Raw genomic sequence first — 13297 nt, forward strand, 5'->3', positions numbered from 1 at the left:
TGGAACTGTAGAATGGTTGTTTATCTTAAAGGATGGGGACATATGGCCCTCAGAAAGGGGGCCTCATGCGAAAGGTACTTGAATTCATTTCATGACTTTGCTGTCAGTGCTTGCCTTAAAATCTATATCCTGCCCTGGGCGGTGTTGCTCAGTTGGTTGGGCGTCATCCCATGCACCAAAAGGTTGCTGGTTCGATTCCCAGCCAGGGCACATGCCTGGGTTGCAGGCTCAATCCCCAATAGGGGACATGCAAGAGGCAGCTGATCAATGTTCCCCTCTCACATTGACGTTTCTCTCCCTCTCTCTCCCTTTCCTTTCCTCTTTCTCTAAAAATCAATAAAAAATCTTTTGGAAAAAACCCCCAAAACCTATATCCTACTCTTTCCTAGGAAGGAAATTTCCAATATTCTGAAAAGTTCCTACCTTAGAGGAATGAATTTGGCATCATTTTTCGTTGCAAGCAAAATCATCGTTTTCGTGACCTTCACTACCTATGTGCTCCTTGGCAATGTGATCAGAGCCAGCCATGTGTTTGTGGCGGTGACGCTCTATGGGGCCGTGCGGTTGACCGTCACTCTCTTCTTCCCCTCGGCCATCGAGAAGGTGTCAGAGGCCATCGTCAGCATCCGAAGGATCAAGGTTTGGTTACAAATAACATTTTAAAGTTGTAGGCCAGTTTTAAATAAAATCATGCCTCGTTTTACTTAGTGTCACTGTGTTCCTGTTGGGTGGGGTGTAACTGTCAGGGCCAAATCTGCAGTCATTCCAAAATGTCTTAGGTGCTCTTCCGCATTTGCTTAGGTGGAGTGCATCACAGGTAGCGGGAGAATCGCTGGTCACTTATGGGCAGTGTTATTTATAACTAGCGGCACAGGGCTCTTGCTGTCCAAGTCATAACTGCAGGGTGATTAAAATGTGTAAAAGCCGGAGAGGAAAACAGACTTCATTTCCTGTGCTAACTGGATTGACTAGTTGGGGCCTGCACGCAGTCCTGGGTGAGAGGGATTCTTCTCCAGGCCGGGAAGGAAAGGGTTGCTGGAAGGTACTTGCTCCTAGGACAGGAAGAATGGCCTCTATCTCACTTAGCTCTCTCTGTTTAAAAATGGGTTCTTTCCTCCACAGATGCTTTGCCTGTGATTGCCCAGCATGCCTTTTGGACCTCCGGCTTTTTGTGCCTGTCCTCTTTTCGCTTTTTCTTTCTCTCTAGCCTATCTCTAGCAGGCCTCTTCCTTTCAAAGTTGTGTTTTTGTGTGTTTTTGTAAATTTCCACCATACCCACTGTTGCCTGACTAACTGTCCCTAAATTGCTAGGGGCAAATAATTTACATTACCAGGTTAAGGGCCCAGCCCACAGTAGGTGGTCAAGAATTTGTATGTGAGGGCCTGGGCAGGAACCTGAGTGTCTGTGCCTGACCAGAAATCTGGTTGGTTTTGTTGCTGTTTTTCCACAGTGACAGATGCCCAGTAATAGATCTTTAGTCAAGTCAGGTAGCACTTTTTCGGTGGGGGGGAAGTTCTTGTCATAAAAACAGATTTTTTTATGATTAAGTTTCAATACTAAAAAAAAAAGCATTACCCATAAAACAGATTAATATGGGGATTAGTTCTGGTCCCCCGTGTTTATCTTTTTTCCCCCTTTCTGATGGGTTTCTAGCAACTTTGTTAAGGGATGGCCCATGCTGTTCAGTAAAAGTTCTTTTATGCAGCTTTTTCATTTGAAAGAAGACATCTATGGATATACATGGACCACAGTGACGGGTTAAGTGTGCACTGTAGCTTCTCCAGGTGGTGGCTTTGGGCACATACATACTGTGCTGCCGAATGTGGTTCACGCTGCTGTGCTGCCTGTGGGCCAGACACTCTTGAAGCCCTTACACAGCATCATTTAATCCTGACAATGGTTGAACGAGATGAGCATTAGTGTGCCCACTTTACTGATAAAGAAACAGGTTCTGTAACAGGAGAAATAGAGTGCCCATCCCCACATAGCTTGTAAGGAGTAGAACTAGGATTCTGCCCCAAACCCTGGTTTCTTAGCCCTTGTAACATCACCTTCTTAGCACCTTCTGGCATGTGGACTATTCCCTGAAGTGTTGTTTTAATCATTCAGTCTTCCTCCGAAGACCTCCAGAGGTTTCCTGTTTCTATGGAATCAAAGTGTTAGACTCTAGCTTTAAGCTTAGCTGGCTGCAGTGTTGTGTTTCCCAGCACATTCCCTCCGCTCCAGCAGAGGCTTGTTTCTGTTACGTGCAACATTCACCCCCACTTTTGGGCTTTTGTTCGCTCTGTTCAGCCCCCCAGCCTGCCTTTCTTTTTCATCCTTGATTTGAGCAAATGCTGCTGAGCCCTGCTGAACCCTCTGGCCAGCTCTCACACCCTGTCCCAGCACTTTTGTTCATGCAGATTTCAGGCTTTCATGTACCTGCATGGCCAGCACAGCACCGCTCAGCATCATTTCAGGGGGTGATTTTGACTCCCCAGGAGCGCTCTGAGCCACTCAGCTGCAGACCACCTCTGGTAGTTCTTTTGCATAGTGCTCAGCCCCATGTTGAACACGTAAAGGGCATCAAATAAATACTGGGTTGACTGAAACAACAGTCACAGGACAAAACTGGCAGTCAGCAGAGGCCCAGGGTGGCCCAGCCTGTGCTAGGAGCCGGAGAAATGCGCAGGAGGGAGCAGGTGTGAGTTGGGCATTCCTGGAACACTGGGCCTTGTGGATCTCAACCTAGGGTGCGGGACCTTGTCTAGAGTGGGGATGGATCTGAGTCTTTTCCTTGTTCTGTGTGTCCACCAGCCTGTCTGGACTTGGTGGTCCTGCTCTCTAAAGAGAGGAGCTGTGCCCCGCACACAACCTGATGCTAATGTAGACACTGCTGGCCTGGCTCCTGGTCTCTGTAGACAGCCAGGTGTTGTTTTTTTTTTTTGGCCTTATAGGTAAATGGAAACATTCATTCTTCCTTGGTTAACAGAATTAACCTGACAGTCTTACTGGCTATCATGAGATAAAGGAAGATTAAAACTGTGGGGCTTTGTGCCAGAATGCACCTCAAGTCCAGAGGCAGTCTGGGGATAGAATTCCCTCTTCGGCAGAGCTCAAGTCTTTTTTCTCTCAAGGCCTTCAACTGATAAGATGAGGCCCATCCACATTTGGAGGACAATCTGCTTTACTCAGAGTCTGCAGATCTCAGTGTTAATCTCATCTAAAAAAATACTTTCACTGCAACATCCCCATATGTTCGAGCAAATAAATATTTGGGGACTATGGCTAGACAGGTGGACACAGAGCTAACTAACCATCATATCCTCTTGAATCCCCGTCTCTTCCTTTGAGCTCCCTGGATGTGACTCTGCCCTCACCCCACGAATTGAAGCCTTCTGTATGGATTTCTTCCCCTCCCTGGACTCCAGACTTGTAAAGGGCAGATACAGCGTCACAGTCATCTTTTTCCCCCTCACAGAGGGCAGGTGCTCAGAAAATGTGCCACTGTCACATCTGTGGGACTCTGCGAATGCCGAGCAGTTGAGCACTGATTAGGGGAAAGTGATGACTTTCACTCTCTGATGGACTATGTAATGCATCAAGGAGCAGTGCATGCATGAAGGGGATCCCGCAGAAGGTTTTCAGGGAATTGTCAAATATTTCCATAGGATTTTTTATTTCTTTTCCACCAAAATGCTACCGAACTGTATCTGAAGCTTGAAATTTCTTCCCATGCAGATGTGTGCAGTAACGTTAGAATTATGACCCGCGGAGGACTTTGACTTTTCTTGGGGCTTTCTTTGTCAAGCTAGTTTGTGTCCCGATAAAGGAAGCACCTTCGATCTGAGCAGGAAACCTCGATTCTCCCTCATGCACATAGTTTCTGGCGGGCAGGTGGGCCTAGGAGTTTACAGATCTGCTCAGCAGTGGTTTTCAGCAAAGATGGGACAAATGGCAGAGAATAAAAGTAATGAGAAAGGGTTGTTAGCATGCAAACCGCCTCGTGGTGGCGTTGAATAATGACTGAATGTGTTTTTCTTTTCTTTTTTTTATTTTATTTAATTTTTAAAAATATATCTTTATTGATTTCAGAGAGAGGAAAGGAGAGGGAGAGAGAGAGATGGAAACATCAATGATGAGAGAGTCATTGATCAGCTGCCTCCTGCACGCCCCCGACTGGGGATCGAGCCCGCAACCCGGGCATGTGCCCTGACCAAGAATCGAACCCCAATGGCCCCGATCTTAGGTTGATGCTCAACCGCTGAGCCACACCCGGCTGGGCTGAATGTGTTTTTCTTTTAGAGCTTAGACTCTTTTTCAGACTATGTGGTTCCTATGACTCTCTAAAAACTGAGTTCTGTAGTTCATCAGAATCACATGGGACTCTTGTTAAAACAAAATTATTATACCTTGGTGAGCTTCCAGTTCGCTAGATTTTGGCTCAGGCCCAAGGTATCTATGTCTTTAGCAAATGCCCGGAATACCTGGAAATAGGCCACATTTGGGGTAAAATTGCCTTAGTTGTGGATAGAAGCACACATAGTCAAAATGTTCTTAGCAAATATAAAAAGACATCAGGGTCATGTTAAAACTAGTCAGGTGAGAGGAAAAACAAAGCCCTGTCTTGCTTAATGCTAGGCTGGGAGACAGATTTGGAATTTATTCCTTCATTCAGTCACTTAGTTCACGGTATAATTGAGCACGTACGCAAGCCTGGCGCTGTGCTTAGATGCGTATATACAATGGCGAGGGAGCGCACAGAAGTCCTTCCTGCTTGGAATTTTCGTATCATCAAGTGGGGCAGGAGGGTCATTAAGAAGCAAAGAATAAAACTCGCTGTCGATGTGTGTTTGTGTGTCCCTAGTTCTTGGAAGGGAGTGCCTAAGGGAGGGGCCTTGTTGGAGACACTGGTGTAAATTTGGGTGCAGTGCTCCCTGGAAGGCTGAAGAAGTTCCCTGGGCAATCGCGTGTGTGAGGGTGGGGCGGGGCAGGCCAGTGGAGGAGGCAGGAGGCTGATGCGTTGCATTTTCATGGGGATGGTTATGCGAGGAAAACTCTTAGTGCACAAGGAGGAGATTTGAGAAAGTGTGAGGCCGCAGAGAAGAGAGCGCTGGAGTCCCGAGCAGGAGATCACACGGGACCCTGCCGAAGGCATGAAGATTTTCAGCGTTTTCAGATCTCACCCTGGTTGCAGCGGGGGGACCCGGTCAGGGAGGTAGGGGTGGGGATCCAGAGTACGGCAGGGATATAGGTAAAGAGGCGTAGGTAGTCCGGGAATGCGTTGATGTCATTTGGATTAGGGTGGAATAGAGACTTGGCCAGATTTGGGATCTACTTAGGAGCAAGCTTGAGTTGGGTGTGGTGGGAGGGGAGAGGTTCGGCAGAAGGAGGGATCACAGGCTGCACTGTGTTTGGTGTTTTTGGTTTTTTTTTGCTGCAAAATCACCCGGATTCATTGGAATATGAACTACTAGAACTATAGATTTGGGAAGGAGGAGAGCATGAATGTGGTTTTAAAGATGCTTTTCAAATACCCAGGTGTTTGCTTTAAGACCCACTGACGGACCATATGTCCGATTTAGTCTCCTTTTCTAAATATCTGACAGAGGTAATAGGCAATAAATACAGTGACCCCCTTAATCTGAGGGGGATACTTTCCAAGACCCCTAGTGGGTCCCTGAAATTGTGGATACTACTGAATCCCTTGTATACTAAGTTTTCTCCTACACATACCTGTAATAAAGTTTGATTTATAAATTAGGCACATAAGAGGTTAATGATAATAACTTATAATAAAGTAAAGCAATTATACCAATATACTGTAATAAAGTTACACGAATGTGGTCTCTCTCTCAAAATACCTTATTTGTACTGTACTCCCACTTCTTCTTTTTATGATCATGGGAGATGGGGCAGTGCCTACGCGATGAGATAGAGCGAGGTGGATACTGCGCTGGACAAAGGGATGATTCAAGTCCTGGGCAGGATGGCGCATAGTTTAAAACTTATGAGTTGTTTATTTCTGGAATTTTCTACATAATATTTTTGGTCCACGTTTGGCCACTGGTCACTGAAACCGTGGAAAGTGAAACCTTGGGTAAGGGGAGACGACTGTATAATTAGCCGATCCAGTGTTTACTTTTCTTCCTTCCCCTGCCTCTCACTTAGATGGGTTGATATGCAATCAGAAGGTGAGAACCGCAGCAGGAGAGGAAGAAAGACCTGCTGAGTGTACTGATAGGTCGTCAGAACTAGGTGAGGTTTGACCATCAATGCGCCAGGAGCTTGGTGGGCACATAGAATTTAGAAAACACTGTCTTTTTTTTTTTTTTTTTTAGATTTTATTTTTTCAGAGAGTGGAAGGGGGAGAGAGAGAGAGAAACCTTGGTGTGAGAGAGACACATTGAGTGGTTGCCTCCCGCTTGAGTCCACACCGGGGCAAAGCCTGCAACTGAGGTACATGCCCTTGGCTGGAATCGAACCTGGGACCCTTTGGTCCACGGGCCGACGCTCTAACCACTGAGCCAAACTGGCTAGGGCGAAAACACTATCTTCTTAAAGCTTACTGTGACGTAAAGCTTACTGTGACGCTGTCGTCTGCAGCCTGGGATTCAGTCGACTGGGCCACATTGAGTGACTTGTGTTAAGATCATGTCTGGAAGAAACTCCACCACAGTTTTCCACTGTTGAGATGGTGCTGTGACCCATGCCCACTGGAAAGATCTACACGTGGGCTTTACAGTGTAGTGACCTATTTTTATACACGTTTTCAGTTTCCTCTTGCATGTACAGAAAATGAAGGATTTATGATGAAGTTACAGGCTCAAGAATTTTCTCAATTTTTCTTTTAGTGAGGAGAGAAGACTGTTGGTCTTGGCACTGAATGAGTCCAATAGGATTATAAAAGATCTTATCTTAACTTCAAAGCCCTGAAAGTCTTCAGCGACTTCTACAAGCAGTAAAATTTGTCTCTGAGGTTATATTGTTTCCTAAGCAGCTTAGGTTTTTGCCTACCGACCATTCTGAAGTCAAATCTTTTTGGCTGGAGTTCCAGCTTCTGATACTTTCTCACATGACCTGTTCTGGGTTTGCATTTTGTAACTTTAATGGCAATTTAATTTCAGCTTTTTCTTCTGCCCCAGTACTAGAAAAGAATCCACCTAGCGCTTCTGGCACCTTTGCAAGCTGGAAGATTGTGAATTCTTTCTCCACTCAGACCTCTTTACGGACAAATAAATGCTCAGTAGATTTACTTCCACTGTCTCTGCATCTGTCTTTTTTTCTTATAAGGATCCCAGTCATGTTGGATTTAGGGTCCACCATACTCCAGCATGACCACACCCTGATTAATTACTTCTGCAATGACTGTTTTAAGATAAAATCACATTTTGAGGTAACGGGTTAGGACTTTTTGGGGGACAGAATTCACTCCATGACAAGTCCCTGGCTAGTATGATCCTTCATGGTGCCAGGGACCCGGACTCTTTCTTGTTATTCCACAGTGTGTGGCCTTAAGCAAGCTGGCAGCCTCCATGTCCCAGGCTGTGGGGGTAGAGAACATTGTCACTTCACACTGGCCTGAATTTTGTTACATGGTTACACTTAGCTACATGGGAGGCTGGGGAGCGAGGTCCTCCTCTAGGCTGCCAAGTGCCAGCTGAAAATCGGGGCTTTGTTGCCACAGAAGAAAGAGCAGATTTTGAGGACAGCCCACAGGCTGCCGCATGTTCAAAGATTTTGGGGGGGATGGGGGTTGTCTCAGTTGTTTATTCAGTTTCTGCACCATTGTAGCTTTTCTCATGTGTAGCATTTGCAGAGCAAGAGGAAGTTTTCCTTTATATCATTATGGTAGATGTGCAGTGGCTATCAGGACTGTTTTATTCAGCTACATAGTATTGAATAGCTAACTAGTATAGAAAGTAGCAAAGAGGAGGAAGGTACGGCCATTCCTGCCACCAAGGAGAGAGCATTTACTAAGGAGAAAAGACAAGTGATTGTGAAAAGATGCTTACAAAATGTTTTCTAAGAGAAACTTAGTAAGCGTGTTTCCTTTTTAGAACCACGACTTAAGTGATAGTTAGTGACAAGCAGTGCCATATTGATTTGACACGCAGGAGGAGAAAGCAGAGTATACCTGAGGGCTCAGGTGAAGGTCACAGCAGATACGCAGTAGAGCCGGCTGCCGTGCGGGGTCTCGGCCATGCTCCTGCGTCAGCCTGATTCCCTAGAGGCCTGGGAATGGCCTTCGTCTTTATGTTCCTAGCATGTTGCCTGGTGCTTGGGTGGGATTCGGTTAATATTTATGGAATCATTTCCTACCAACTCCTGTGTTTATTGTTAGTAACGCAAAAGTAAAGCAATAAAAATGCCCAGGTTCTAAATGTGTTCATGTTGGGAGCCATATTTTCTCTTCAGGGGAACTAGTACACTTGTTGAGAAAGTTACAAAGATAGCCTTGTGGCCATGAATGCTAATATATATTGCTAATATATAATTTATATTATATTATGTATGCTAATATATATGATATATAATAATAGTAATACTATTATGTATTATTTGTAATACTACACATACAGGTTAAATGCAATGTATTATATAATTACATATACTATATGCTATAAAATATAAATATATAAAATTTATGCTATAGTATATACAATTGACCCTTGAACAACATAGGGGTTAGAGGTACCGACCCCTCGCACATCGAAAATCTGTGTATAACTTTTGACTCCTTGAAAACTTTACTAACAGCCTGCTGTTGACTGGAAGCCTTACCAATAACATAATATGTTATATGTATTATATACTGTATTCTTGAACTAAAATGAGGTAGAGAAAAGATGATGTTACATTATTTATTGAAAAAAATCCATGGACCCACGCAGTTCAAACCCAAGTTGTTCAAGGGTCAGCTGTACTATATATTATATAGTATGACCTGATGTAAGCTAACACTGTAAATGCACTTGGTAAAATGGCATGTATTCCATATAAAGTTTTCTATTGAAAATTCCAGGAAAGCAATTATTTTTGTGATATTATTCCTGCAGTTTAAACAATCTGTGTTTTTCCCTTTTTTTGTAGAACTTTCTGTTGCTTGATGAGATAAAACAGGGCAGCCCTGAGCTGCCTCCAGATGGTAAAGGGATAGTGCAAGTTCAAGATTTTACTGCTTTTTGGGATAAGGTAAGAAATCCTTTATTACAAGGTTGTAACTGCTAAAAGACAACTGGTGGCTTAGATTTAATAGAGAATTTTGGGATTTTACACATGGTATCAAACGTGACTTGTTCATTTACCCAGCACTCCTTTCCACCTCCTCATTGGCTCTCCCTTCTTCAGTGGTCCAGTTGGCCAAACTCTGTACACTGTGTTTTCATGCCTGTGACTCTAAATAATTGTGCCACCTGCATCGTGGTCAACTACTTTTAATTTAACATCTGCCATCTCCATCAAAACAATACCCAAATGTATAAAGCCACATCATTGCACCCTTTGCACATGGAAGCTTACATAAGCTGCCTTACCTAACCTGCCATGCCTAATACAGTAGATTTACCTCCTGCTGTGTATTGCTCACTATAATACATTGTGAAGCATTTATAGAAAGCACCATTAAAACTCATTATAAAGATGTACTCTATTAATGCATTGAGTTAGATGAAGCACTGAGGTAGCTAACACACATTTTGTATGATCCGTGACCAAGTTTCTTTTGTATCAAACTATGCAACATTGTGAAATGAGCTGTTCTGTTCTTCCAAGAACCTTAACGACATGTTCTCAGACTTTCTGCAGCTGCATTGTAGTACAGATTAGCCTGTTCCGTTGTGCTGGCATTGCCTGTGGATGGATTATGCCCCCTTCTAGGGGGTAATTAGGGAGTGTCTGGGTGGGGTGGGGCAGAGATGAAGTACCCATGCTGGGTTGCTGTGTAGGAGAAAGACCAGCTCCACTAGACAGCCCGAGGTAGGTGGGGGCAGGTTTCACTGACTGGCATCTCATTCATGAAATGAATGGCCTTGGTCTTTATCAGATGAAGATGGAGAGATTAGTGGAGATTTCAAATGGTGGCTTAGTGAAGTACAGGCTTACCATGTACTTATGCTGCCACCTTGTGGAGATGAATGAAATAAGAGTAAAACCAAGGGTTATGACAACTTACAAATAATGAAAACCTTCCACACTGAATGTTCTATTAAGTATATTATTTTTAATAAGTTAGTGTGCGTCAAGAAGTTTTCATTTCAAGAGGGTGCCTTGTCATTTCTACTGCTTACATTCTGTGCCTAGAGCCATGCCCATATGGAAATATGTTAAAAGAATGGGCCTTCCTAAAGGCAGCTGAAGCTTGTTCAAACCCCGAAAGAGATATGATTGGATGTAAAGGACTCCAGGACGCAGTATCTTAAAATAGGAAGGAGAAAGATGTGGGTTATCTTCACGTATCAATGACTGTTATACAACTTTCTCAACTTTTTTAAGTGACGTGTATTACTTTATTGAAATGGACACTTTTCTGTAAACTTTCAATTGTAGGTATCAGAAATCCCAACCCTGCAAGACCTTTCCTTCACTGTCAGACCCGGTGAACTGTTAGCTGTGGTTGGACCTGTGGGAGCAGGAAAGGTAAGTTGTAATGTCTTTTGGCTGCTTGATGTAACATCACATCCCATATTAAAATCTTGGGGTCGAGCCTACAGCTATGTGTAACACAGATATGAATTGGGTATATTTAGAACAGCATTTCTTAAAGTGTATCCCATGGAATGTTCATTTTGCGAGGTTGCATGGCCAAATAAATCTGGATAAAGCACATTATGTTTTTCTTCTTGGTCATTCAAGTAGCACAGTTGGGAACTGCCTGTCTGGAAGCTGGCCATCTCAGTGGAGGAAATTATTTAAGTGACAGCTGTTTAGGATGGAATGACTGAGAAAATGGGACTTCTTTTTGTCAGAGCAGACCTTACAGGAAGTCTGGAGGTTGTAAAGGCTCTTCTAGAAAGCTGTAAACATTTCCTCATCTGATTTATCCAAGTCACTTCAGTGCATTTAGTAAATGTGCAGCCACATGTGTGGCGCTGTGCAGGGAGCAGAAGGTATGGTAAGACCCAGACGCTTTGCCCTCTGGAAGCAACCGGGTCGTGGGGTGAGAAAGATATGTAAACAGATTATTTCAGCTCCGTGTTATAAGCATGCTGATCGTGTAGACACAGGCATGTCACATCTGTATGCAGGAAGAGATTTGAAGGAAATGTGTGTGCACAGTTAGTCTTGTGTGTTCCGAAACAACAAAATACAGAAATCTAAACATAGGCCATAAAAATGACGGGGATTATTTCTCTTATGATGGATTTTTGCTCTTTGGAAATATGACTCGCTTCAGAGTTCCTTTAAATAATCTTTTGTGGTGCATTGACTATATTATGTACACATAGCTTTGCAGGAACGAATATTTGTCAAGTAAAGGATATCTGGTTTCTGGGACAACTGCATTAAACATCAGGCATACGAAATGTATTTCATGCCAGGTCACTCTGTTAGTTAAGAATGTTAAACATCCTGAATTAGTCTTTGTTGAGTGTAGCATTTCATTTGGGGGTGAAGTTTTGGGCAGAGTGAGTTTGTTATACTCTATTAATAGCCTTTATCAACCGTTAGTTTACACTGACCAATAGTGTTATTAAAATTTGTTTTCATTGCAGCTTCCAGGGCTGTACTTTGTCCTATTTTCAGTGACAGGGCTGGGGAAGCTGTACTGCAGTGGCTTGCTCTATCTGAGTGTTGCCTGTGACACATGTTTGTTTGTGATCTGTTTCAGTCGTCACTGTTAAGTGCTGTGCTGGGAGAATTGGCCCCGAGCCAGGGGCTGGTCACTGTGCATGGAAAGATCGCATATGCTTCTCAGCAGCCCTGGGTGTTTTCAGGAACTGTGAGGAGCAATATTTTATTTGGGAAGAAATATGAAAAGGAACGATATGAAAAAGTAATAAAGGCCTGTGCTTTGAAAAAAGTGAGTAATGACTTTTGAGTTGCATCCACTTGAATTTCAAGTAATAATAATAGTGTTGGTTTAGTCTACAAGGTTTGTTAAAAGTTTTATTTTTAATGTGGAAGATATTTGAATGCTATTTAATACTTTTAGCTGGTCTTCAGGGTAAATACATATGCACATATGCTACTGTTTTAATCCTGATCTGATGATGACATTCATAGATTGCTTTTTTCCCTTCAGTTTTGTGAAGTTTTATTCACTTTTAACCTTTTTAAAGTTGTAAAGTTTTGTAGAAGTAGAGAGAATAATGTAATGAACCCTCCTGTACCCATTCCCCAGCATCAGCCACGATCAACTGACAGCCAGTTTTGTTTCATTTCTATTGCTAATCCCACCTCCAACCCAGAAACAGATTCTGAAGCAGATTCTAGACCTCATATTAGTTCATCTGTTAAATATTTCATGTTATCTCTAAAATATAAGAGAGCCTTTGAAAAAACACCATCACGTTATCACACCTAAAAAGTGCCCGGAATTCCTGAGTATCGTCACTGTTCTAGTTTGTGCTTACATTTCGTTGTCTTAGTAAGAAGTCTTGTTAGCCGTTGGTTTGAGTCAGATTCCTCGTAGGGCCTGCCCTGTGCACGTGGTTGTTGGGTCTCCTAGGTCCCTTTTGTTCTATGGGTTTTCCTCTCCACTTTGATTTTTAAAAATATATCTTTATTGATTTCAGAGAGAGGAAGAGAGAGAGAGAGAGAGATAGGAACATCAATGATGAGAGAGTCATTGATCGGCTGCCTCCTGTACGCCCCCGACTGGGGATGGAGCCCCCAACCCGGGCATGTGCCCTGACTGGGAATCGAACCCCGATCGCCTGGATCCTAGGTCGATGCTCAACCGCTGAGCCAAGGCCGTCTGGGCTCCACTTTGTTTTTGACTTGTAATTTACTTAAAGAAAAGAGAATTATTTAAAATTTCTTTTTAATACTGCATCATTTCACTAGGGGGAGAGACTGCTTTCAGAAATGACATTGAGCTTTGCAGAAAAGGGCAGGATGAGATGTTTCGTTGTACATTGAAATTTAAATAAAATTAGGGATCAACTGATGAGAACTGAACTCATACCTGATAGGAGTATATAATTGAGCAAAAAGAAAAAGAAAGGTACTGATAACTGCTATATTACTCACTTTGGGTTGTAGAAATCAGTGAATAGCAGTATTTAAGGGCTCTCCCTCGGGTCTGTTCAGTGCAGCCTGGACACCCGACTGTTCTTTTATGCTGCATGGAAAAGGCGGGGACGGGTGTTCAGA

At 43.3% G+C, this 13297-nt stretch overlaps 1 protein-coding gene across 2 annotated transcripts in view; it reads left to right on the forward strand.

Annotated features, from left to right (window-relative positions):
- The window catches only part of ABCC4 (ATP binding cassette subfamily C member 4 (PEL blood group)), a 222748-nt gene that overhangs the window by 66672 nt on the left and 142779 nt on the right, over positions 1–13297 (forward strand). For both annotated transcript variants that reach the window (XM_081130988.1, XM_081130989.1), the window contains exons 8-11: positions 390–639; positions 9074–9175; positions 10529–10618; positions 11811–12002. In XM_081130988.1, coding sequence (XP_080987114.1) covers positions 390–639; positions 9074–9175; positions 10529–10618; positions 11811–12002 — 634 coding nt within the window. The remainder of the gene's footprint in view (positions 1–389; positions 640–9073; positions 9176–10528; positions 10619–11810; positions 12003–13297) is intronic.

The sequence above is a fragment of the Miniopterus schreibersii genome, assembly GCF_964146895.1.
Source record: "Miniopterus schreibersii genome assembly, chromosome: 2".
Taxonomy (NCBI): Eukaryota; Metazoa; Chordata; class Mammalia; order Chiroptera; family Miniopteridae; genus Miniopterus; species Miniopterus schreibersii.